The sequence below is a fragment of the Loxodonta africana genome, chromosome 11, assembly GCF_030014295.1.
Source record: "Loxodonta africana isolate mLoxAfr1 chromosome 11, mLoxAfr1.hap2, whole genome shotgun sequence".
NCBI classification, from domain to species: domain Eukaryota; kingdom Metazoa; phylum Chordata; class Mammalia; order Proboscidea; family Elephantidae; genus Loxodonta; species Loxodonta africana.
The window spans coordinates 25649936-25677187 of record NC_087352.1 but is presented as its reverse complement, the minus strand read 5'-3'; the positions used below and the strand labels follow the sequence as shown (position 1 = coordinate 25677187).

The 27252-nt window shown below is 40.4% G+C and overlaps 1 protein-coding gene across 5 annotated transcripts; it reads left to right on the top strand.

Moving 5' to 3' along the window:
- Positions 1-60: 60 nt before the first annotated feature.
- Positions 61-27148, top strand: ZNF583 (zinc finger protein 583). 5 transcript variants are annotated; one of them, XM_023543607.2, is made up of 6 exons: positions 61-385; positions 3319-3419; positions 6019-6074; positions 16445-16571; positions 16866-16964; positions 20005-27147. In XM_023543607.2, the coding sequence occupies exons 3-6, from the start codon at positions 6057-6059 to the stop codon at positions 21477-21479; spliced, it is 1719 nt and encodes a 572-aa protein (XP_023399375.1). In that variant the 5' UTR covers positions 61-385; positions 3319-3419; positions 6019-6056; the 3' UTR covers positions 21480-27147. The 5 variants fall into 5 exon arrangements, with proteins under 5 accessions (XP_023399375.1, XP_010584936.1, XP_064149493.1 ...); XM_010586634.3 differs by lacking the exon at positions 6019-6074 and having other exon boundaries at positions 197-385; positions 20005-27148; XM_064293423.1 differs by lacking the exon at positions 61-385 and having other exon boundaries at positions 487-3419; positions 6019-15001; positions 20005-27148.
- Positions 27149-27252: the final 104 nt, after the last annotated feature.

The window sequence follows — 27252 nt, the reverse complement described above, 5'->3', positions numbered from 1 at the left end:
CTTGCGCATCCCGCCTCCGTGCGTTTCGCGCGCGCGCACGCACGCGCGCGGGCCGGGGCATATCGCGCGCCTAGCTCGTGCACTGAGAGTAAGCTGCGTCTGCTCACTTCAAGCCTAGGCCTTCGGTTGGACTCTATGGGGAGAGTCGGCCCGATGGCCGGAGGGGGCTCGGCCCGATCCTGACTGCGACTCGACAGGCCGGGGTGGGGAAGGCGGCTCGAAACTGGAGAAACGCTCTCCGGGACCGGAAGCAACCGCTCAGGCCGGTGTCCACGGCGGGCAGTCCCAGGATGCTCTGCGCGGTGCCGCGCTGGGCCCCGGACTCCGTTTCCCAGCGGCCTCCGCGGCCCGGTCCGGCCGCCAGCCCGAGCACCTGGCCCTCTTTGTGAGTCTGACCTGTTGGCTGCGGGATCGAGTCCCGGCCCTCTGCCTGCCCGCGGGAGCGCTCGGCTCCCGGCCTCCGCGGACGCCTGGAGTCGGCGCCGACTCAGAGTGAGGCGGCGGCGAGGAGTCCGGGCCCCGCTCGCGCCTGGGCTGAATCGCCAGGCTGCAGGAGGTGCCGGGAGCAGCCGCGCCCCCGTGTGTGAGAAAGACCTGTGACAGCATGTGCGACTGTGTGACCGTGAGGGATTGTGCACAGTGTGACCATGTGCAACTGCGTGACCGTGAGGGACTGTGAACAGTGTGCCAGGGTGCGACTGTGTGACCGTGAGAAACTTAGTCAATAGTGTGGCTGTGTGAATAGTGTGAGACTGTGTGAACGGTGTGACTGTATGCGACTGTGTGTGAATAGTGTGACTATGTGCTACTCTAAATAGTGTGACCACGAGGGACTGAGTATAAATAGTGTGACTGTGAAGGAATGTGTGACCGTGAGAGACTGAGTGTGAACAGTGTGACAGTGAGGGACTGAGTGTGAATAGTGTGACTGTGAGGGACTAAGCATGAACAGTGTGGCTGTGTGCGACCGTGTGAACAGTGTGATTGAGAGACTGAACAGTGTGGATGTGTGCAACTGTGTGTAGAGGGTGTGGCTGTGTGCGACTGTGGGTGAATAGCGTGACCATGAGGGACCGTGTGTGAACAGTGCGACTGTGTGTGAATAGTGTGACTGTGAGAGACTATGAACAGTATGAGACTGTGTGAGTATAGTTTTGACTGTGTGAGACCATTTGTGAACAGTGTGGCTGTGTGCAACTGTGTGATTGTGTGAGACCATGTGTGAATAGTGTGTGGCTGTGTGACTGTGTGTGTGTCACTGTGTAACCATGTATGTGGCTGTCTGAGGCTTTGAGACTGTATGAAGAGTGATTATATGAGACGATGTGTGACCCTGTGAGACTACATGTATTTGAATTAGTGTGTAGTGGTGTGATGGTGAGTAGAACTGTAGGAACAGTGATTGTGTGAAACAACATGTGACTGAGACTTGTGACACTATTTGAGATTGTGTGTCACAGTGTGTGATGGTGTGACTCTCATGTGAGACTGTGTATGACCATGTCTGTGACGATTTGAGACTGTGTGAGATTGTGTGACCTTGGGGTTGTATGTGACAGTGTATGTCACCATGTGTCATTGTGCCAGTGAGTGTTGACATTGTGACCAAGAGTGGCCATTTGTAGCCCAGTGTGATGGGAAGGGAAACCCTGGTGGCGTAGTGGTTAAGAGCTATGGCTGCTAACCAAAAGGCTGGCAGTTTGAATCTACCAGGCACTCCTTGGAAACTCTATGGGACAGTTCTGCTCTGTCCTGTAGAGTTGCTATGAGTCAGAATCGACTCGACGGTGATGGGTTTGGTTTGGTTTTTGGTGGTGGGAAGGATGGGCTACAGCACAGGGGCGTGTCCACAAGCTGTCAGGGAAGCTGTCAGCATGTGGGGTTGTACGGTCTGTGTGTCTGTGGTTTGTGTGGTGGGTGGGAGGCTGTGTGGGTGCCCTGGGAAGCTGGGTGCTCCACAGTTTGGGAATCTCTGTTGGGAGAAAGAGATTGAGATGAAGGAGAGACAGGTAGAGAGGGGGACAGCATTTAAAAAAGGAAGAGAAGGAGAGAGATGAAAAGAGGAGAGAACTGTGGAAAGGGACAAGCTGAGAGGAGTCCCAGCCTTAGGCCTGGAAAGCAGAAGATCAGGCTGCTGGGCCTCAGTCCTCTCTGCACAGGAGGACCGTCTTTCCGTTCATCAAATCTGTGGGGGGGGGGGGGGGGTGTGAGGAATTGTAGAGGAAAAGGCAGAGGAAACCTACTACACTTCAGGTGTTTTGCTTACCTTATATGGCCATGCTGAGATTTGAATCCAGGTTCATAAGACTCTGTACCACACGGTGCTGCCATCTTGGAAAAGTATTCATGAAAATAAGTGACTGATGTTTTATGAGCACAAAGGATGTGCCAAATACTATGCTAAATGCTTTATGTGGATCATTTCATAATCCTGCCAAAAGCTGCTGGGAGTAGGTACCATTTTATTGATAAGTAAACATGTTTGGAGTAGTTACATGAAAGATTGCAGAGCTAGTGAGTAGAGGATCAGGTGTTTGAGTGCAGCCATTCTGATCTCTCATCTAGTGGTTCTTACCACTAAGTTATCCTGCGACTGAGGTAATCGTTTACTCTTCAGGGCAGTGAGGTCTGCTGGAAAAGAGCTCATGATGATTAAGGGATTCAGATGGCTGTTCATGCATAGTGTCTCTCTCTTTCTCTCTGAGGAAATTGCTTAGAAGAGTCAAGAGATTGGTTTTCAGGCGCGGTTTGTCATAGGCCAGGACCGGAAGCAGGGTGTCCTGACTCTCATTTGGTCCATTGTCCTTCAAGCCCCCTGGCCCCTTCTAATGCCTACTCTCTGTAAAATCACCTTGTAGTGTTATCTCTCATCCTTGTAGAAAGGGTGGGGGCATATTTCCCTTCAGCATCATCATCTAGTGGAAAGGCTAAGAAGTCTGACCTAGATTCCACTTTCACTCAATTACTTACTACTATGGAAACTTAGAGTATTTCACCTGTGAAGATCCTTCATGTGTGAAAGGGGGGAAATAACCCCTGCTTGGTAGAGCTGTTCTGAAGGGTAAATGCTGTTATTGTGTATAATTATAAATGACGTGACTTATGCACAGAAAATTTACATTGTATTTTTGAATTCTAAAGCACAAAGGAAGAAGAATTGTAAATTTAGATATGAATTACTGAATTCAGTGACATTTCTGATTTATTTCTGTGGTCAGGGGAGAAGGAGAGATAGAAGGAAAAGTGGGTTTCTAGGCTGGTGATGCTGGAAACTGCAGGGCAGGGCTGGCATTTTATGGTTTCTTTCATCCTCTCCAGCTCCACCTTCGCAGGACACTGCCTTTCTCCAAGGGAGACGCTTGAAGGGGGAGGACAGAAGAGCTGTCATAAATTCTTACATTCTTAAAGCCATGTCTGAGGTAAGGTAGCATTTTTTTCTCTTCCCTGAATTGCCATCTTGGTTTTTAGATGACACGAACGTTTTGCTTTTCTTCTAAAATTTCTCAGCCTAACAAAGTGCCACTTTTTCCATTCCAGTAAAAAGAAGGTCCCCAAAAGCCCAGGGATATTTTTTTTCCCCCAGTCAGCATTTTCATCTTCATTAAAAAAGAGGTTCAACACCTCCTATGGGCTCAGGGTTATGTTAGGAGCCCACATGAGGCAGAAATAGACTCTTTCGGGAGAAATGAGAGCCTTCATTGTGGGGACTGGATTAATTGAGGTTGAGGTGTATGATCAGAGCACTAGCTTAGAGCTTTCCCACAGACCTGGGTCTGGGAGGAAGGTAAGCCAGGAGGCTGTTCAGTGGTTTTATCCATGGTACACGGCAAGGTCTGTTGCTCACCATGATGTGCTGGGCCTTGAGTATTAAAATGTGCATCATGAACTGAGAAGTCTTTAGTCTCAGGCTGCTTTTAAGATTTTTGTCTTTGTCTTTGGTTGTAAGCAGTTTGGCTATGATGAGCCTAGCTGTGACTTCCTTTGTCTTTTTCTTGCTTCAGATTTGTAAAAGTGTTTGTAAAAGCAGGATGACTGTGGAGGTCACCATGCTGTGCTTCCCTTCCCTGAAGGACTGCAGCCCATCAAGTCCTGTCTATATTGATTGCTCTCCTATGCTCTCAAGAAGTCATTTTATAGTATTTTTTCCTGGATTTTTAGTAGTTTTCAGCAGGAGAGATTTTTCCAATAGAGTCTATTTCATCAAGGCTGGAAGGGAAAAGATGATAAAATCCATTAAATTAAAACAAAAAACCAAAAAATGAGGAAAAGGGAAGCTTACAATATAAATTTATTACATGTAAACATGTAAATATTTATTTTAAAAGTTTTTTTTTTTTTTTTCTTCTGCCAGGTTTAAGGAGGCCTAGTGGGGTCCTGGTGGCACAGTGGATAAGTGATATGGGGGCTAACCAAAAGGTCAGCAATTCGAATTTACCAGCCACTCCTTGGTAACCCTGTGGGGCAGTTCTGCTCTGTCCTATAGGGTTGCTATGAGTCAGAATCAACTTGACGGCAATGGGTTTTTTTTTTTTTTGGTGCTGCAGTAGTTAAGTGCTTGACTGCTAACCGAAAGGTTGGCGGCTTGAACCCACCCGGTAGCTCTTCAGAAGAAAGGCCTGGCAATCTGCTTCAGTAAGTATCACTTGTTGCCGTTGTGTTGATTTCTGACTCATGGTGACCCTAGAGGACAGGGTAGAACTGCCCCATAGGGTTTCCAAGGAGTGGCTGGTAGATTCAAGCTGCCGACCTTTTGGTTAGCTGCCGAGCTCTTAACCACTGTCACAGCCTAGGAAACTCTCTGGGGGCAGTTGGGCTCTGTCACATGGGGTTGCTGTGAGTCAGAATTAACTCGACAGCACCCAACAAGTATGTACGTATATACATATATACGTGTATATATATATACATATGCATACATATATACATGTCTGTGGGTGGCACAGGTGTATAAGCACTCAACTAATAAACTGAAAGGTTGACAGTTTGAACCCACCTAGAGGCACCTCAGAAGAAAGGCTTTGCTATCTGCTTCCGAAAGGTCACAGCCATTGAAAACCCTATGAGGCAGTTGTAGTCTCTAACACATGGGGTCACAATGAGTCATAATCATTTTGACAGCACCCAGCAAAAACTGCCAGGTTTATTCAGACTATTTTGTGCTTGCAATAAGGTGAAGCAAAAAATGTGATCCTTGACTTCAAGGAGCTCACAGTCTGCTGAAGGAGACAAATAAGTCCAAGGCATTGAGGTACATGCCAGGCCAGAAATTAATCCTAAGAGAGCTATGGGTGTCTAGAAGAGGAAGCACTTCAGGGTACCAAGAGGATGGTTGGGGAGGGAAGGGATGGCTTCAGGGAGGTGGTGATGAGCAGCTGAGTCTTGAAGGGAGAGTAATTCTGCAGGCAAGATGAAATGAGGTAGTCTTCCAAGCAAAGGGAAGGATTTTTCACAAGATAATTTAGCTCGAATATTTTTCAGTTTTGGCAGATATTTACCTATAGCATCACTCTTGTTGGCCAGTTGATATTACGTGGTGTAAATCTTATTTACTAATCCCTGCTTGTCTCCAGTTAGGAGAGTCTTAATTTTCACTGTGATGTTGCAGAGATCAGCTATATTTCCTTCAAATAAATTCCTAAAATTTTTCTTTCCGTTGAGACTGGTGTTGCTGTGTGCCATCTAGTCAATTCCAACTCATAGCAACCCTATAGGACAGAGTAGAACTGCCTCATAGGGTTTCCTAGGCTGTCATCTTTATGGGAGCAAATTGTCAGGTCTTCCCTCCTGTGGAGCTGCTGGGTGGGTTTGAACTGCTGACCTTTTGGTTAGCAGCTGAGTACTTAGCCATTGGACCACCAAGGCTCCTTTCCATTGAGGCTAGGAATTCCCAAACTTAACCTCAGAAAATTTTTAATATATTATTTTGACCCAGCAAGAATAGGAGCTGATGAAAAAATAATGCAGGCTTGGAGTAAAGTGTTGACCCCTGTTCTCCCTCCCCTGCCATTCCACCCCCAGTTGGAGACCCTAATCATCCAGGGTGATGTTAAGAACACATGAGAACTCTTATGCAGGTGGGTATTAACCTTTTCTTAGCCATGGGTTTTAGATTTCTGGTGTTTGTTTCTAAGAAGTGATGATGTGTTGAGACAGTGTGCATAAACAATTATGTGATTTATTATCAACACGGACTTCAACCCAGAGATCGGAGTCAGCAGCAGAAGCAACAGGCCAGTGGTACGTGAAACCACTCTGTCCAATGGGCAGCCTCAATTTGACCCTTTTGATATGAAAGTCAAGAAGTCCTGGTTGCCCAGTGGTTAAGTGCTTGGCTGCTAACTAAAAGGTTGGTGATTCGAACCCACCAGCCACTCTGGTGGAGAAAAGACCTGGTGATCTGCCCCTATAAAGATTTCAGCCTAGAAAACCCTGTGGGGCAGTTCTGCCGTGTCACATGGGGTCGCTATGAGTCAGAATAGACTTGACGGCACACAACACAGGAAAGTCATGTTACCACCTCTTGATCTCATCCTTGGTCTGTGTTGTAGACCCCTTCTCAGACTATTCCTCAAAGAGGAGATGGGTAGACTTATAAGCAACTCTGTTTGTCCTTACTGCTTTCTTCATTCACATTGGGTTTTTCTTATAACACCATTGCCTAAGGTGGACGCACTTGTCCTAGGGCAGCCTGGCTTGGAATACACAAAGTTCATGTTCTAATCAGGGCTGTTTTCTAATAGTAAGTGGGTATATCACAAGTACATAAAAATGTTTATCAAAATAAGGTTGCTTTTTCTAGTTCATACCTTATATAAAAATGTAAAGTGAGGAGGCGGAGCCAAGGTGGTGGAATAGACAGACGCTTCCGTCGAGCCCTCTTTACAACAAAGACCCGAAAAAACAAGTGAAACGAGTATATTTGTGACAAGCTGGGAGCCCTGAGCATCAAAGGCAAGCTTAGACAATGAACCGAGGGGCAGGGGGACGAAGAGGCCGTTCAGAGGTGGAGAGGAGTTACTAGACCTGAATCGCGGGGAGCCCTCAGGCACCATGCCCAGAGCGGCGGCGGGCTGGTACTAGCCTTTGGCTGCAGTTTCCTCAGGGAGAAGCAGCCAACCACACAGCCCTCTCACACCTCTGGAACCTGAGGAGAACGGCACTCTCGACAAAAGCTAAGTACTTGTGTGTTTTTTATTGCACTCCCCCACCCCCAAGCCGGCTTCAGTGGCTAAATCCCTGGGCCTGAGATAGACCCTGGTGAGCACCTAGAGCCATCCTCCTGGCCTTGGGGAAGGAAAAAATTTGCAACTGGGGGGAAAAGATAATTTGCTATCTCCATTAACTGGGGGAGCTCAGGACAGAAGCGGCTGCTGTCCAGGCATAAACCATCTGTGGACCTTGTGCACCTTTCCCTTCTACATGGACCTGTGTGGGCCAACAAGGGAAAATAGGCCCTCGTTGGCAAACTCCAACCATTTCAGCTGTGTGGTGGAGAGGTGGGCGTTTGACATTTGACATTGCTTTGCCTATTAAACAACGTCCTCACCTATCCACATCAGGGACCTAAGGACTGGTAGCTCCACTCAGGTCACCCAGCCACCCGTGGCAGGGGTCCAGAGATAACTGGTACCTCCCAGTCCTTACAACCAAAAACTTTGGGTGCCCGTGGTCTCTCTGCAGAACACACCCACCAGCATGCTCTAGGGAACAGAGACGCATTTTCCTCAGAGACACTTGGGGGTTGGTTCTCAGCCCCCTGCCTTGTTCAGAGCATGACCCCCTGCTGCAATCAGATACGGGTATATACGCCAATCACCCCTGCCCCTCTAAGACTGTAGGACAGAGCCTGTACTACACACTTGATATCAGCTACCTGGAAATCTGAGCTGAATTCGTACAAGAAAACTGAATGGACTCCTAGACTGATATACCTGATAACAGCTCTAGCCAGCTAGGGACAGGACACCAGAGCTCCAAAGGCAAAAATAATCAAGCTAGCTCACTCAAGCAACCCATAGGAGTATACCAAAACAAAACAAAGCAAGCAGCTACGGCATAGTAAGCAAGCATAAACTAATACAATAACTTACAGATGGCTCGGAGACAACAGTCAGTATCAATTCACATAAAGAAACTGACCATGATCACCTCAACAGGCTCTCAAAACAAAGAATCCAGGGATCTTCTAGATGAAAGTGCATCCCTGGAATTACCAGATGCAGAATACAAAAGGTTAATATACAGAACCCTTCAAGACATCAGGAAGGAAATGAGGCAATATGCAGAACAAGCCAAGGAACACACAGATAAAGCAACTGAAGAAATTAGAAAGATTATTCAGGAACATGATGAAAAGTTTAATAAGCTGGTAAAATCCATAGACAGGCAGCAAGCAGAAATTCTGTAATCAGAAATTACAGAATTAGATAATTCAATAGAAAGTCAGAGGAGCAGAATTGAGCAAGTAGAAGCTAGAATTTCTGAACTCGAAGATAAATCACTTGGCACTAATATATTTGAAGAAAAATCAGATAAAAGATTTAAAAAAAATGAAGAAACCTTAAGAATCACGTGGGACTCTATCAAGAGAAATAACCTACGAGTGATTGGAGTGCCAGAACAGGAGGGATAACAGAAAATGCAGAGAAAATTGTTGAAGATTTGTTGGCAGAAAACTTCCCTGGTGTTGCGGAAGATGAGAAGATATCTATCCAAGATGCTCATCGAACTCCACATAAGGTAGATCTGAAAAGAAAATCACAAAGACGTTATAATCGAGCTTGCCAAACCGAAAGATAAAGAGAGAATTATAAGAGCAGCGAGGGTAAATGAAAAGTCACCTACAAAGGAGAGCCAATAAGAATAAGCTCGGACTACTTGGCAGAAACCATGCAGGCAAGAAGGCAATGGGATGACATATTTAAGAAATTGAAGGAAAAAAAATTGCCTGCCAAGAATCATATATCCATCAAAACTGTCTCTTAAATACGAAGGTGAAATTAAGACATTTCCAGATAAACATAAGTTTAGGGAATTCGTAAAAACCAAAAGAAAACTACAAGAAATACTAAAGGGAGTTCTTTGGTTAGAAAATCAATAATATCAGGTATCAACCCAAGAGTAGAACACTGGGCAGAGCAACCAGAAGTCAACCCAGACAGGGAAATTCAAAAATAAACAAAGCAAGATTATTAAAAAAAAAAAAAAGAACAAGAAGAAGCCCAACACACGATAACGGTGATATTATTATATAAAAGAAGACAACATTAGAATAATAAAGAAAAAAAAATAAAGAGGGACTAAGAAATGTAATCATACACCTTCCATATGGAGAGGAAGATACGGCGATACAAAGAAATAAAAGTTAGTTTTAAATTTAGAAAAATAGGGGTAAGTAATAAGGTAACCACAAAGGAGACGAACTATCCTACACATCAAAATCAAATACAAGGGAAAAACAGAGACTCACCAGAAACAAAATCAACACCAACAAATACGAGGAAAGGACAATCCATAAAGAAAATCTCCTCAGCCCATAAAATCAAGTGGGAAAAAGAAACTGTCAACACACAAAAAAAGACATCAAAATGATATCACTAAATTCATACCTATTCATAAATACATTGAATGTAAATGGACTAAATGCATCAATAAAGAGACAGAGAGTGGATGAATGGATTAAAAAACAAGATCCATTTATATGCTGCCTACAAGAGACACACCTTAGACTTAGAGACACAAACAAACTAAAACTCAAAGGATGGAAAAAAATATATCAAGCAAACAAGAATCAAAAAAAAGCAGGACTGGCAATATTAATTTCTGACAAAATAGACTTTAAAGTTAAATCCATCAGAAAGGATAAGGAAGGACACTGTATAATGATTAAAGAAACAATACACCAAGAAGATATAACCATATGAAATATTTATGCACCCAATGACAGGGCTGCAAGATACATAAAGCAAACTCTAGCAGCATCGAAACGTGAGATAGACAGCTCCACAATAATAGTAGGAGACTTCAACACACCACTTTCAGTGAAGGACAGGACATCCAGAAAGAAGCTCAATAAAGACATGGAAAATCTAAATGCCACAGTCAACCAACTTGACCTCGTAGACATATACAGAACACTCCACCCAACAGCAACCAACTATACTTTCTTTTCTAGTACACGTGGAACATTCTCTAGAATAGACCACATATTAGGTCATAAAGCAAGCCTTAGCAGAATCCAAAACATCGAAATATTACAAAGCATCTTCTCTGACCATAAAGCCATAAAAGTGGAAATCAATAACAGGAAAAGCAGGGAAAAGAAATCAAACACTTGGAAACTGAACAATACCCTGCTCAAAAAAGACTGGATTATAGAAGACATTAAGGATGGAATAAAGAAATTCAGAGAATCCAATGAGAATGAAAACACTTCCTATCAGAACCTTTGGGACACAGCAAAAGCTGTGCTCAGAGAGCAATTTATATCAATAAATGCACACATCCAGAAAGAAGAAAGGGCCAACATCAAAGGATTATCCGTACAACTTGCACAAATAGAAAGAGAGCAACAAAAGAAACCCACAGGCACCAGAAGAAAACAAATAATAAAACTTAGAGCTGAACTAAATGAAATAGAAAACAGAAAAACAATTGAAAGAATTAAGACGACCAAAAGCTGGTTTTTTGAAAAAATCAATAAAATTGATAAACTACTGCCCAAACTGACAAAAGAAAAACAGGAGATGAAGCAAATAACCCAAGTAAGAAATGAGATGGGTGATATTACAACAGACCCAACTTAAAAGAATCATATCAGATTACTATGAAAAAGTATACTCAAACAAATTTGAAAACCGAGAGGGAATGGATGAATTCCTAGAAACACACTACCTACCTAAACTAACACAAACAGAGGTAGAAGAACTACATAGGCCCATAATAAAAGAAGAGATTGAAAAGTTAATCAAAAAACTCCCAACAAAAAGCCCTGGTCCGGATGGCTTCACTGCAGAGTTCTACCAAACTTTCAGAGAAGAGTTACCACTACTACTAAAGGTATTTCAGAGCATGGAAAAGAACAGAATGCTACCAAACTCATTCTATGAAGCCACCATATCTCTGGTACCAAACCAGGTAGACACCACAAGAAAAGAAATATATCCCTCATGAATGTAGATGCAAAAATCCTCAACAAAATTCTATCCAAAAGAATTCAACAGCATATCAAAAAAATAATTCGCCGTGACCAAGTGGGATTCATACCAGGTATACAGGGAAAGTTCAACATTAGAAAAACAATTAATGTAATCCACCACATAAATAAAACAAAAGACAAGAATCACATGATTTTGTCAATTGATGCAGAAAAGGCATTTGACAATGTTCAACACTCATTCATGATAAAAACTGTCAACAAAATAGGAATAGAAGGAAAGTTCCTCAACATAATAAAGGGCATTTATACAAAGCCAACATCCAACACCACCCTAAATGGAGAGAGCCTGAAAACATTCCCATTGCAATTGGGAAGCAGACAAGGATGCCCTTTATCACCACTCTTATTCAACATTGTGCTGGAAGTCCTAGCCAGAGCAATTAGGATAGATAAATAAAGGGCATCCAGATTGGCAAGGAAGAAGTAAAAGCATCTATTTGTAGATGACATGATCTTATACACAGAAAACCCTAAGGAATCCACCAGAAAACTACTGAAACTAATAGAAGAGTTCAGCAGAGTATCGGGATACAAGATAAACATACAAAAATCAGTTGGATTCCTCTACACCAACAAAAAGAACATTGAAGAGGAAATCACCAAATCAATGCCATTTACAGTAGCCCCCAAGAAGACAAAATACTTAGGAATAAATCTTACCAGAGATGTTAAAGACTTATACAAAGAAAACTATAGTACACTTCTGCAAGAAACCAAAAGAGACTTACATAAGTGGAAGAACATACCTTGCTCATGTATAGGAAGACTTAATATTATAAACATGTCTATTCTACCAAAAGCAATCTATACATTTAATGCAATTCCAATCCAAATCCCAAGGACATTCTTTAATGAGATGGAGAAACAAATCGCCAATTTCATCTGGAAGGGAAAGAGGCCCCGGATAAATAAGGCATTAGTGAAAAAGAAGAACAAAGCGGGAGGCCTTACTTTACCTAATTTTAGAACCTATTATACCACCACAGTAGTCAAAATAGCCTGGTACTGGTACAACAACAGATACATGGACCAATGGAACAGAATTGAGAATCCAGACATAAATCCATCCACATATGAGCAGTTGATATTTGACAAAGGCCCCAAAACAGTTAACTGGGGAAAAGACAGTCTTTTTGACAAATGGTGCTGGCATAACTGGATATCCATCTGCAAAAGAATGAAACAAGACCCATACCTCACTCCATGCACAAAAATGAACTCAAAATGGATCAAAGACCTAAATATAAAATCTAAAACAAATCGACTCGACGGCACTGGGTTTTCACTGGGTTTTTAAAACGGTAAAGATCATGGAAGAAAAAATAGGGACAACATTAGGAGCCCTAATACATGGCATAAACAGTATATAAGACATTATAAAGAATGTGGAAGAAAAACTAGATAACTGGGAGCTCCTAAAAATCAAACACCTATGCTCATCCAAAGACTTCACCAAAAGAGTAAAAAGACTATTAAAAAAAAAAAATTACCTATAGAATGGGAAAAAGTTTTTAGCTATGACATTTCTGATCAGCGCCTGATCTCTAAAATCTACATGATACTGCAAAAACTCAACTGCAAAAAGACAAATAACCCTATTAAAAAATGGGCAAAAGATATGAATAGACACTTCACTAAAGAAGACATTCAGGTAGCTAACAGATATATGAGGAAATGTTCACGATCATTAGCCATTAGAGAAATGCAGATCAAAACTACAATGAGATTTCATCTCACTCCAACAAGGCTGGCATTAATCCAAAAAACACAACAGAATAGATGTTGGAGAGGCTGTGGAGAGATTGGAACATTTATACACTGCTGGTGGGAATGTAAAGTGGTACAACTACTTTGGAAATCGATCTGGCACTTCCTTAAAAAGCTAGAAATAGAACTACCATAAAAAAAATAGAACTACCATACGATCCAGCAATTGCACTCCTTGGAATCTATCCTAGGGAAATAAGAGCCCGACACGGACACATATATGCACACCCATGTTTACTGCAGCACTGTTTACAATAGCAAAAAGATGGAAGCAACCAAGGCGCCCATCAACAGATGAATGGATAAATAAATTATGGTATATTCACATAGTGGAATACTATGCATTGATAAAGAACAGTGAGGAATCTGTGAAACATTTCATAACATGGAGGAGCCTGGAAGGCATTATGCTGAGTGAAATCAGTCAGTTGCAAAAGGACAAATATTGTATGAGACAACTATTATAAGAACCCAAGAAATAGTTTAAACAGAGAAGAAAATATTCTTTGATGGTTACAAGAGTAGGGAGGTAGGGAAAGTGGGAGAGGAGCATTCACTAAGTAGATGGTAGATAAGAACAACTTTAGGTGAAGGGAAAGACAGCACACAATACAGGGGAGGGCAGCACAATTGGACTAAACCAAAAGCAAAGAAGATTCCTGAATTGAATGCTTCGAAGGCCAGCGTAGCAGGGGCAGAGGTCTGGGGACTACGGTTTCAGGGGACATCTAAGTCAATTGGCATAATAAAATCTATTAAGAAAACATTCCTCATCCTACTTTGAAGAGTGGCATCTGGGGTCTTAAATGCTAACAAGCAGCCATCTAAGATGCATCAATTGGTCTCAACCTACCTGGATCAAAGGAGAATGAAGGACACAAGGCGATCACGAGCCCAAGAGACAGAAAGGGCCACATCAACCAGCGACTGCATCATCCTGAGACCAGAAGAACTAGATGGTGCCCGGCTACAATCAATGTCTGCCCTGACAGGGAACACAACAGAGAACCCCTGAGGGAGCAGGAGAGCAGTGGGATGCAGATCCCAAATTCTCGTAAGACCAGACTTAATGGCCTGACTGAGACTAGAAGGACCCCGGTGGTTATGGCCCCGAGACCTTCTGTTGGCCCAGGACAGGAACCATTTCCAAAGCCAACTCTTCAGACAGGGATTGAACTGGACAATGGGTTGGAGAGGGATGCTGGGGAGGAGTGAGCTTCTTGGATCAGATGGACACTTAAGACTATGTTGGCATCTCCTGCCTAGAGGGGAGATGAGAGGGTGGAGGGGGTTAGAAGCTGGTGAAATGGACACAAAAAGAGAGTGGAGGGAGAGAGCTGGCTGTCTCATTAGGGGGAGAGTAATTGGGAGTGTGTAGTAAGGTGTATATGGGTTTTTGTGTGAGAGACTGCCTTGATTTGTAAAGTTTCACTTAAAGCACAGTAAAAATGATTAAAAAATAAATATAGTGATTATAGGACTGTGCTAGGGAACGTACAAAATGAGTGTTCAAAAGTTATATGAAAGCATTGTGTTCTAGGGATGCTGAAACCTTTTTAAAGGAGCTTCTACTGGACAAATATGATCATGAAAATAATGATAATAACAGACTATAATTCATTAAATAAAAGAGCAATTTAAGAGTAACACTCATATATACGTATACGTGTGTGTAGAATAGAAAGCTCTTAAAATGGAATTGTAATGAATGAATATAGAAGGAACGATAAAAAAAGAGCAGTGTGATAGCAACTAATAATAACTTAATCAGTCATGCGACACTAATGTACGCTAAACTCAGTGGGTAAAAATGGAATAAAGATTGAGATCGTTGTGGCTTGTATTGTGTCCCCCCAAAATATATGTTGAAGTCCTAACCCCTGTACTTATAAAGGTGATCCTGTTTGGAAATAGGAACACTAAGGATTAACAGCAGCCACTAGAAGCTGAAAGAAACAAAGTAGGACCTTCCCCTAGAACCAACAATCTGAATATGGACTTCAGGTCTTCTGAACTGTGAGAAAATAAATTTCTGTTCTTTAAAGTCCAAAAAAAAAAAAAAAAAAATTAAAGTAAAAAATGTTTTACTTTATGTTAAGATGATTTCGTTCTTAATAAAATATTAACATTTTCTACACTTACTATTTTTTAAGTGCATGGAACAGGTTTATCTCACTAGGAGAATACCCATTTGGAGTTTTTAGGGAGCAAACTAGGTCTTGCTCCATGTTATAACAAAGATCCATAATTCAACATGTAGCAGTATTATTTGAGAGCTGTGCTGTAACATTTTAAAAACTCTTACACACTAGACATGTACAACTGTGTACTTCTAGTGAGAGGGGTAGGTACTTTTTGGTACACTTCATTATGAAATTTGGAAATGTTTTGCTACTTAATTAAGATGATGCTTAGACGTACTGTTATCTTTGTATCTTTGGCAGCATGATAAGTTATCAACTGTCTTTCAAATTTAGAGGCATTACCAAGAGCTGTTAGATAATCTTTTATTGCCCCTTATACACTGAACCTCAGGAGAATTTTTATTGCCAAAGGAAAGGCATCCCAAACCAAGTAACTTTTATTGTATTTCTTTGGTTTTAATTAATTAATGTTTAATGTACTACAAACAAAAGACTTAGGTTGCTATTGTAAGATACATAATGATCCAGAGTATTAAAAATATGTAATATTTATTGTGAAATGTGGGAGATAGTGTCATCAGTGAGATAACATGCATCACTTTACACAGCTGGCTGGCAAATACCGTTGCCACCAAGCACAAATTCAGTGGCATTTGTGATTGATCACCCAACTTCCTGATTGCTCCCTGTTAGAACATTTGTTTAAGTCATATTTTTGTAAAATCACTATGTTTATTATTTTCATTACATATATATTTAATTTTAGAACATTGATATTACAATGATCAAGTACATTTGTCTTTTTATATATTGATATCTTTGGAACATTGACCATTCCGTTGTACAGTTTGGAAAATGTTGATTTAGACCACATAACATTTCTTAAGGCTCAACTCAGGGCCTGCCTCTTCCTTGAAGCCTTTTTTCACTGTCCTGGTCTATTCTGGTTTCTCCAGATTGAGAAATTCTCTAGCATTTAGTATGAATAACATCTCGTTTTACCTTTGATTGTTTATAGTATTCTGTTGTTGCCCGATTTTGTGTGTGTGTTATAAATCTTTTCTCCTCTACGGGACTGTAAATTGTTCACGAGTAGAGACTATCTCTGAAATTGTACACTTTTCATGACAAACAGAACTAAGCTCAAAGAAGTTGTCTGGCAATTTACTTGACATAGGTCACTCAGAACCTAAGATACTGCCAGAAAATTTCTGTCTGCAATATTTCTCTCCAGAAGCGTAGACAATTTAACTCTTCAGCCTAGGCCTATGTAAGGGTATGAACACTGAGCAAGAACGTGTTTCTGTCATTTCAGGATTTGGTGACATTTGGGGATGTGGCAGTAGATTTCTCTCAGGAAGAGTGGGAATGGCTGAACCCTGCTCAGAGGACTTTGTACAGGAAGGTGATGTTGGAGAACTATAGGAGCCTGGTATCACTGGGTAAGGCGGTCTCCCTGTAATTCAGAATCTGCACACAGGGCTGCTTTCCAATGTGAATGTTCGAGAGCCTCTGATGTGCTTCACTAACTGTTTCTTCTTGGATCCCCAAAATAATCTGTAGAATTGGCAACTTTATTAGACTATTCCTGCAACTTTATTTCCCCTGTCCTTCATAGACTCTTCACCTCTTCCTCAACTCCCTCCCTTCTTGATATAATGTCCGTGCCTTCCTAATGACCAAGGAACTGGATCTGACCTATGGGGTTGGCTCAGTCGCCTTTTATTTTTTGTAAGCAGGAGCTTCTGTTTCTAAGCCAGATGTGATCTCATTATTGGAACAAGGAAAAGAACCCTGGATGGTGAAGAAGGAGGGGACAAGACGCACATACCCTGGTGAGTGAGAAAGAGCCAGGGAAGTAGAAACCATTGCCAGTAAAAAACTCAGCTCTTCTCAAAGGTTCTGGCTCATTATTTATGTTTTCTGGGTAGCTTTTCTCCAAGGCTCAAGGCCTAGGCAGAAATACTGAGGTGTTCTTAGCTTGAGACCCCCAACTTATTCTGCTTATCTTTCTTCTCTCACCTATTACTGTCTTCTCTGATAACCCATGTTCCTATTCTCTGAATCCAAATCCACAGCTTCTCCTTGTCATTGCCTTTTAAGTTTGCATAAGTTGCTCCATTCTATTTTTTAAAAATCTAGACATTATAATGCTTCCTCCCCTTAACTCCCCCTTTCCAGTCATTTCTTCTTTTAGATTGGTACTTATTTTTTTAGACAGACTCATTGAATTTCTGCCTTTAGCAAAGTAAAGTACTCTGCTAAATTCTTGCGATTATTCAGAGTTTATAAACCGTCAAAAAAAAAAAGCATTTCCAGTTGTATTTTCAAGTCAGGGTAACTGGATGGTGATAGCATTTAATAGAAACAATTCAGAATCAAAAATAGGTTGGTAGGGAAAAGATAATAAATTTGGCTTGGGACATATGAAATTTGATTGTTTTTATGAGACGGACGGGGAGTTATCAGATAAGAGATGCAACATGCAATTGGATAGGGAGACAGGCTCAAAAAAAAAGTCTAATTTAGAGATGTCAGTGTGAGTGAATGAAATCGGTGGTCTTAATTTTTTTTATTGTACTTTAGATAAAAGTTTACAGAGCAAACTAGTTTCTCATTAAACAATATACATATTGTTTTGTGACATTGGTTGCCAATCCCATGACATGTCAACACTCTCCCCTTCTTGACTTTGGGTTCCCCATTAATTGGTCTTAATATCTTGTGAAACAAATCCTGAGGCCTTTGGGAGGCAATGGATTTTTGACAACCTTCTTGGTACAGTAAAACCTGCGAAAGCTGGAAACTGTGTAAGGTGGAAACTTGTCAGAGAAGGAAAACTCAAATATTTTCCACTAAAAGGAGCAATAGAAAAATGGTTAGACTGCACCCTGTCAAAGGTGGAAACTTTGTGAGACCCAGAATAACAAGGCAGTTCCACTGAATTCTGGCTCTCACAGGTTTCACTGTATTGTCTTTGTTAACTGGTCTCTGCAGTTTCTGTCATGGGTCAAATTTTATAATTTATTTTTCTAGATAGTTACCCTTTTCATTTAGATTATCAAGTGGATCCAAGCCAAGTAATAGCCTATAATTCTTTTCATTTTTTTAGTTTGCTACTGTTTTGTTAATTTTATTTGTTTTAAAGATCCAGCTTGTACATTTATCTATGAGTGTTATCATCTTCTAATTCTCTATTTTTTACTCTTTTTCCTTAACTAATTCCTTCCTTTAATTTCCTTAGGTTTATTTTGTTCTTCATCTTCCTGAAATGAATGCTTAACCTTTTCATTTCATTCTCTATTATTCAGTAGTGAAATTATAAAGGGTTATGAATTTCCCTTTGAATATAGCTTAAGTTGTCTCTCATAGATTCTGATATTTAGTGTTTTTGTTATTGCTGTTTTCTAGATCTAAGTTTTCCATTTCCCTTTCGTTCAAGAAATGTTTAAAAGCATCTTCTGGTTTCATTATATTTTGATCAGATAGTTTTATTGTACTTGATCAGACAGCGATTGTTACTGGTTCTTCTTTTTTACTATTTGAGGATTCCGTGTGGCCTAGTAGAAGTTAGTTTTGTAAAATGTTCCAGAGGTTCCAAAGTATAGTCTCTTATTTTAATGCAAAGAGCCTATTGTATATCGTGAGTGTTACTTTGCAATTGTTATTAAAGGGTGTCTTTACTAACCATCCATTTTTTGTTTCCATCCATTAGTTTTTCTTAACAACTGTGTTCAGAAATAATATATATACAGTAAACTACATCCATTTAAATTGTACAATGTGAAGAGTTCTGACAGTTGTATACATTGAATAAATGGGTCAAGCAAACATCTGGGGAAAAGTCCTTTGCAGATAGAGAAACAGCAAGTGTAGTGTTCTTGAAGTGGGAATAGAAGGAATACCCACATAGCTAAAGTGGAATAAGCAAGGAAGAGAGTAGTGGAAGATATGGTTCGAGAGGGCTGGATCATAGAGAGCTTTGTGGAGCATGGTAGGAACTGTAGATGTTATTATAATGTGGTAAGAAACCATTGAAAATTCTTGAGCAGAAGAATGAAAGAATCTGACCTGGGAATGGAAAGAGGAAGAATAATTAAGACCCACGTTAGATTTAATAAAAGTAATTAGATGGAAAATTATTTTTATATCTAGACACCTTAGGTTTAGGGATCAATTGAAAATTAACAGTTGGCTGGAATATATTACATAGAAAACAATTTTCAGGAAGACCATTTTCTGACTGCAAAATGTTAACCATAGAGTTTCATGTATAGCCCAAGGCAACAAGTAATAGCAACTGGAGTGTCTTTGGGTCTGGGGGTCTAGTGAAGGTTTTTCAGCCACATTTTTAGCATTGTGAAATTGACTTTTAAAAAAATAATTAACCTCTTTGAATGCAGGGTAACCAGAGGCAAGAGAGAAAGGGTATTTGGAAACTGTTACGTTAACTTAGATATAAAATGATTATAATTTCACATGACTTTTTCAGCTCATTATTTCTTCTTATATTTACCTTATTGATTAAACCCAACACCCAAACCCACTTCTTTGAATTCAATTCCCACTCATAGTGACCTTATAGGACAGGGTAGAACTGCCCCATAGCATTTCTAAGGCGGTAAAGTCTTTACAGAAGCAGACTGCCACATCTTTCTCCCACACCTTACTGATTACATATGATTAATTTATTTCCTTAATCAACTTTATTAAGTTCTCATTCTTTTTACTCTCATACTTTGTAGGTAGCATGACTATATAAGAGCTATTAAATCCTTGAACTTACGTATTTTATTCACCTATTTTTGTTCTAGAAGTTTATTTTCTTTTAATGCATAAACACAAAAGATGTTTATTTTCTTGATAATCTTTTAGATTGGGAGTATATATTTGAAAACAGTGAATTTTCATCAAAGCAAGCTATTTATGAAGAATCATCCAAAGTGGTGACAATAGGAAGAAGCCATCTCAGTTATGGCCTTGACTGCTCCAGTTTGATAGACTGTAAAAGTGAGGGTTGTTTTAAGAGGCATTTGGGAAGTCATGAGGCACATTCAAGTCAGTTGATCTTCACGCATAAGGAAATCCTTACTGAAGAACAAAGTAATAAATATAATAAATCTTGGCAAACTTTCCATCAGGATGCAATGCTTGATATACAACAGATCATTCCCACCAAAGAAAGAGTACGTAAGCATGAGCCACAAAACAAAAGCTACCGAAAAAAATGTGTTGAAATGAAACGTAAGAAAGTCTATATGGAAAAGAAACTTTTGAAATGTAATGAATGTGAGAAAGTCTTCAACCAGAGCTCATCCCTCACTCTTCATCAGCGAATTCATACTGGAGAGAAACCTTATGCGTGCGTTGAATGTGGGAAAACCTTCAGCCAAAGTGCAAATCTAGCTCAACATAAGAGAATACATACTGGGGAGAAACCCTATGAATGTAAGGAATGTAGGAAAGCTTTCAGCCAGAATGCACACCTTGCTCAACATCAGAGAGTTCATACTGGAGAGAAACCTTATCAGTGTAAAGAATGTAAAAAAGCCTTCAGCCAGATTGCACACCTGACTCAACACCAGAGAGTTCATACTGGAGAGAGACCTTTTGAATGTATTGAATGTGGAAAGGCTTTTAGCAATGGTTCATTTCTTGCTCAGCACCAGAGAATTCATACAGGAGAGAAACCTTATGTGTGTAATGTGTGTGGGAAAGCCTTTAGCCATCGTGGATACCTAATTGTACATCAGAGAATTCATACTGGAGAGAGACCCTATGAATGTAAAGAATGTAGAAAAGCCTTCAGCCAATATGCACACCTTTCTCAGCATCAGAGAGTTCATACTGGAGAAAAACCTTATGAATGTAAAGTATGTAGAAAAGCGTTTAGCCAAATTGCATACCTTGATCAACATCAGAGGGTCCATACTGGAGAGAAACCTTATGAATGTATTGAATGTGGGAAGGCATTTAGCAATAGTTCATCACTTGCACAACATCAGAGAAGTCATACTGGAGAAAAACCCTATATGTGTAAGGAATGTAGGAAAACATTTAGCCAGAATGCAGGCCTTGCTCAACATCAGAGAATTCATACTGGAGAAAAACCATATGAATGTAATGTTTGTGGGAAAGCCTTTAGCTATAGTGGATCTCTTACTCTACACCAGAGAATTCATACTGGAGAGAGACCCTATGAATGTAAGGATTGCAGGAAATCTTTCAGACAGCGTGCACACCTTGCTCATCATGAGAAAATTCATACTATGGAGGCATTCTTGACTCTTTCCTCTCCCTCGCCGTCCACATCCATTCAGTTACCAAGATCTGTAGGTTATATCTCCTAAATATGTCTGGAATCTGATCCCTTTAATACATTTCCATTCCATCATCCTTGTCTAAGATACAGTCTATCTGATGTGGACTGTGGAAATAACTTTCTAATTGGTCTTCCTGTATCCACCATTGTCTGCTTCAATCATCCACATTGCAGCCAAACTTAAATTTTTTTAAATATAAGTTTAATCATACCATTTCTCCCTCACTGAAACCCTTCAGTAATATCCCATAGTTCTTAGGTTAAAAGCACACAGTCCTCAAAATAGCCTTAGAGATCCCTTTCTCCCCCACACCTTGTTCCAGTATACTTTCCAAAGAAATATCATGTCAATATTTATTTCATTTTCTGGATACTTAACCAGAATTAAGAACTCAGACTTCAGCATCAAACAGATCTGAGTTACAATCCTTGCTCTTCCATTTTGCCTTCTTATTTTGAGGAACGTCTTAGCCTTTGTGACCTTCAGTCTTCTTATTTATATTATGGGAATAATAATGGTTCTACCTCAAAAGTTAATGAGATAATGCATGTAAATTGCTCAGCAGAGTGCCTAGCATAAAGTAACAATAAACAATGATGTAAAATAAAAAGATACTGTGGTGTGCAAAGAAGAGCTGATCGTCTCAGCCATAATCAATTGACAAAAAAGTAGCAGCATCTCAGGACTAGGAGATTGTAAAGGTTTTTGATTAGGAAGTGTCACTGTTCTAAAGATGGGTGATGAGTCTATCCTATACTGTAGGATTCACATTAGATTCTGTGATTATATAGGGTAAGATGGTGATTTTTCATCATTTCAGCACAAATATATAGAGAGATGACTTTGTTGGGTAAGAAAAAACTAACCTTATTGGATGCTCAACGGTTCTAAGAAGTCACATTTTAAGACATTTTAAATAAGACAAATAGAATTTACTGAGATGTATGTGTTGTTTACCTAACAAAAACTTGAAAAGATCAATAACCAAAGAATAGAAAATAAAGTGTTAAACTCCCTTTCCTAATTCTAAGTGGAATTAGACTTATGACATTAAAATTAGAAAAAGTTGTTAATCTTCTAAACAGTAATTCTAAAACTAAAGAGAAAAAGAAACCAAAGCTATAGGTCAGTGCTCCTAAACTGGCTGTTTGGTTTGGTATGCATCATGTTCAAAACGAACATGATTTCCTTTAAGATGGCATGTGTTCTCTGGTTCTCCACAGTCCCAAGCACCCCGTTTTACATTTAACCTGTTTTACTCTTTACTTACTTTCCTTGCTCTTGAAGGCTTGAGTTTGCAATCAATGCAGTAACTAATTCACATATGAATGAAGATAAAAAGAGTGGTGAAAGTTCCATGAAGGATGAAAAGACTAGAACAAATAGACATTATGTTCTCCTGGTTGGAAGATGGAACATCATAAAGATGTCAGTAGACCCCAAATTAATCTACAATTCCTTGTACCTAACACCACCACAAGAATATATTTTTAGTTACTGTACACGTGTGCACGGACACTTTTTTTGTGTGTGTGCATACACGTATATACATACCTTCATATAGATACATAAAGTACATACTAAAGGTGATATTTCACATCAGTGATTAACAGTGTTAAGGAACTTGACTGTACAAAGACAACCATTCTGTACATGAAAATTATTTCCAAGTGTTTTATTTAAATATGAAATATTAGAGGACACTAACATACTTTGATAATCATGGAGTGAGAACAATTTTCCTAAGCATGACATGAGATCCAAAAGCCACAAAGGAAAAAAGGTGCATAGATTGTCTCCGCAAGAACTTTAAAACATTTGTACGATCAAAGACAGTATAAAAATTAAAAGATTTTTAGTCAGAATGGAAGAAAATCATTGCAACATATATGACATGAAATTCATATCCTTACTATAAAAGTGCTACAAATCACTTAGAAACTGACACCACATTGCAGCCCCATAGGCAAAGAATATGAGCAGGCATCTGGTGACTGATAAACGTGCTAAGTACTGAATCTCACCAGGATCAGAAAAAAACACACCAATGAAACAACATTTTTGCAACATTTTGCAACATCAGCTTGATAAAAATTTGCATTGTGAAAGCATAGGAATACAGACACTTGCACTGATTTGGGGAGTTTGAATTTGTACAACCTTTCTGGAAGACAATTTGTCAATACCAATTTTCCACAGGAAAACCAAGATTTTCTGTAGCAGCTAACAGATGGCACACAAGTTTGTCTTCCCCTCATATCCCATTAAACAGACAAAAGAATGGAAAAGGTGCCAAACGTATAATGAAAGCTATAACAAATGTACAGCTCTTCAAGTTAGCAACTCCATTGCTAGAAATTTATGCCAGGGAAACACAAGTGTTCAAGATCAACACACAGGGATGTCCACTGCACAATTATATTAGTGAAAAAGGGAAATAAATGTTAATCATTCTGTGATTAATAAACTATGATACATAGGTTCAACAGGCTACCGTGAAGAATTTATATACATATATAACGCTTATAACACAAACAGCCCTAATAAATATGTTAAATGAAAAGTTACATAGTTTGATCACAATGTAGAATTTAAAACAGTTGAAAACTACATTCCACAAATATTTATTCAAGCCTTGTAATACGTCAGGATACATGCTAGGTGGTGGTGAAACAAAATAGACATGGAACCCACTGTTAGGAAGATTAGAGTCTGATTGGAAAGAGTTCTTCAAATAATTCCACAAATACACTTTGCCAACTGAGTAGTGCTATGATGTTGCAGTACAGGGTGCTATGAACACACAAAACAGAACAATTAGATTTGGTCTGGGAGTCAGGAAAGGATTTCCTGGGGAAGTGCTGCTTCAACTGAGGCCTGAAAATTGAGAAAGCATTAACCAAAATGAAACTAGTTGCCATCAAGTTGATTCCGACTCATGGTGACCCCATGTGTCAGAGCAGAACTGTGCTCCACAGAGTTTCCTGTGGCTGTTTTTTTGGAAGTAGATCACCAGGGCTTTCTTCGAGGAGTCTCTGGGTAGACTCGTACCTCCAACCTTTCAGTTAGCACGTTAAATGTGCCACCCAGGGACTCTGGGGAGAAAAAGTGAAGGAAGAGTGTTCCAGGCTGAGAAAATAGTATATCTAAAGCTTTGGGAATGGGAGTATGAGTATGGCCCATTGAGGGAGAGAGATAATTTTATGAGATTGAAGCCAGAGATAAACAGTTAATAAATCCTGAATGAGCTTGTTCGACCATGATAAAGGATACTATCTCAAAAGAATGCTGAGATCTGCAAGGTTTTAAGAGGTATATGATAGGGCGTAATGAGTCAGAATTGACTGGACAGCAATGGGTTTGATTTGGTTGGGTTGATGCTATGGAGATGTGAAAGTATAGAGTCACCACTTGAGAAGACTACAGGGAAAGTGACCTCAAGGGAGGAAAGGAAGTGGTAGGAACAATCATAAAAGTTATGAGGAAGTTTGCTGAATATTAAGTGGTGATCATTCCAGAGAAAAGAGGTGATAACTAGGCCTGACAGTGTATGGGAGGAATAGTTCAGCTATCTTCAATCTCTTAAGAAGGAAGTACGAAATACAAGATCTGCATTTGTCACAGTGAGGGCCACCATCTTATCACGATGCACATTTTGGGGTTGCCTAATTTACATATCTAAGGTATGAAATGGACGAAACACCTCTCTCAGGCTCAATCCACTGAGGCATGGAGATTTGTGGAGCCGAGTGTGAGAGGGAAGGGTAATTAGCCTTTATTCTCATCCTTTCCTGTGGCAAAGGTAAGTTAAATTTCCACGGGTCAAGTGAACACAGTACAAAGTGGCTTGTTACTAAGCTGCCTTTCCTGTAATCCCGGGCGGCTACACGCTAGACAAGACAACCCCAACAGCAAGAGGCTGGGACTGGAGTAACAAAAAGTGGTTAAGGCTCACCTGGAATTCCTTTTAAGGTCCTCCATAGGCCTATACCACCACTCATCTGTCAGTTTGTCATTCTGTGGTGGCTTCTGTGTTGCTGGGATGCTGGAAGCTGTACCACTGGCATTTCAAATACCAGCAGGGTCACCCATTGTGGACAGGTTTAAGCGAAGCTTCCAGACTTAGGCAGACTAGGAAGAAGGACCTGGCGATCTACTTCTGAAAAAAGTTGGCCAGTGAAAACCTTATGGATAGCAGAATGTTGTCTGCATAGTGCCGGAAGATGAGCCCCTCAGGTTGAAAGTCACTGAAAATACTACTGGAGAAGAGCTGCCTCAAGGTACAGTCAACCTCAATGACACAGATGTGGCATGACACAAAATGTTGTACAGGGGGTTGCTGAGTTGGAGCCAACTTCATCATACCTAAGGATAGAAGGCCTCCCTCACGGATGGTGCCAGGTAGAGACACCACCAAGAGAAAGTGAGGCTACTTACGTAAAAGGCAGCAGATCTGATCTACAAAGAAGGTGGCCGTAAGGAAACATCATTTTCCTACTCCCTTTTCTTGAGCTCTATAGAAGAGTGGTGTGGACTGATATATCTCCATAAGGAGGGTAATCTGAATGTAGGAGGATCCTTTATAAGTATTTACTAACTTCTAAATTTAAAGTGGTAGAGCCAAGATGACTATGTCCTTTTTGAAGCCTAGTTAAAGCAACAAGAGGCAGATGTGGAAGTGCTATTTTTGATGAAGAAACATCTATCTCTGAGGCTCAAAATCCACAAAGAAGTGCTGCTAAACATGGTGAGAATCCAGGGAGAGAAACTGCTGCTGCACTGAGGACTGCAAAATTCCCCCAAGGTAGTGGCATGCCGGGAAAGACAAATGAGAGGGCACTGGGATCGGAGCCATTACACCACTTTGATCAGGCTGGCTTTAAGAGCTTCCACTCGATTTGCAATTACAGAGTGGCAGAAGAAGGGGGCAAGAGGGCTTGAGGATATACACGGATTTTGAAAAGAGAATATCATTTGGCAGAGAAGAACTATACCCATGACTTGCAGGACTGCACAGTGAAGGCTAACTCCTTGCTACTCAAAGTGTGGTGTATGGCTCAGCAGCATCATTATTACTTGAGATTTTGTTAGATCTTCAGGTGATCTGAATACACATTAAAGTTTGAGAGACTCTGGGCTAAGAGAAACTTACTGCCCTTTGAAAAATACGGGTCTGGAAAAGCTAGCTCCCCTTGTTTGAAATGTCTAAGCCCAGCCTTTCATCAGTGACCTGATGAATAATGGTAGACTCAGACTTACAGAATCTGCCCTCACCAAAACTGAACAAAGTACATGCCAGCATCACTGAGAGATGAAAAGTGGTGCTACCTCATATCACACACTATGAAAAGTATTATAGAGAAACAACAGGGCCAAACTAAAAGCATACGCCAGGATATGTGGCATTTTCTGCCCCCTGGTAAGAGCTGAATAACAGAGAAAAAGCAGATTTCTGAAAATCTTCACTGATATATCCCAATTTGGTGGAGAAGATTTTGGCAGCACTTGGCAAACAAACCCAAACCCATTGCTGTCGATTCCAACTCATGATGACCCCATGTGTTACAAAGTAGAACTGAACTCCACAGGGTTTTAATGGCTGTAATCTTAATGGAAGCAAATCACTAGGCATTTCTATTGTGGCTACACTAAGTGGGTTTGAACTGTCAACCTTTAGGTTAGTAGTCAAGCACAAACTGCACTCCCAGGGACCTTAATACTGGACAAAGTTCCCACAAAATTCCTTTAAAAATCCTTCCTCATAAGGGTAGAGTGTTGACATGTTGTGGGTTGGCAACCA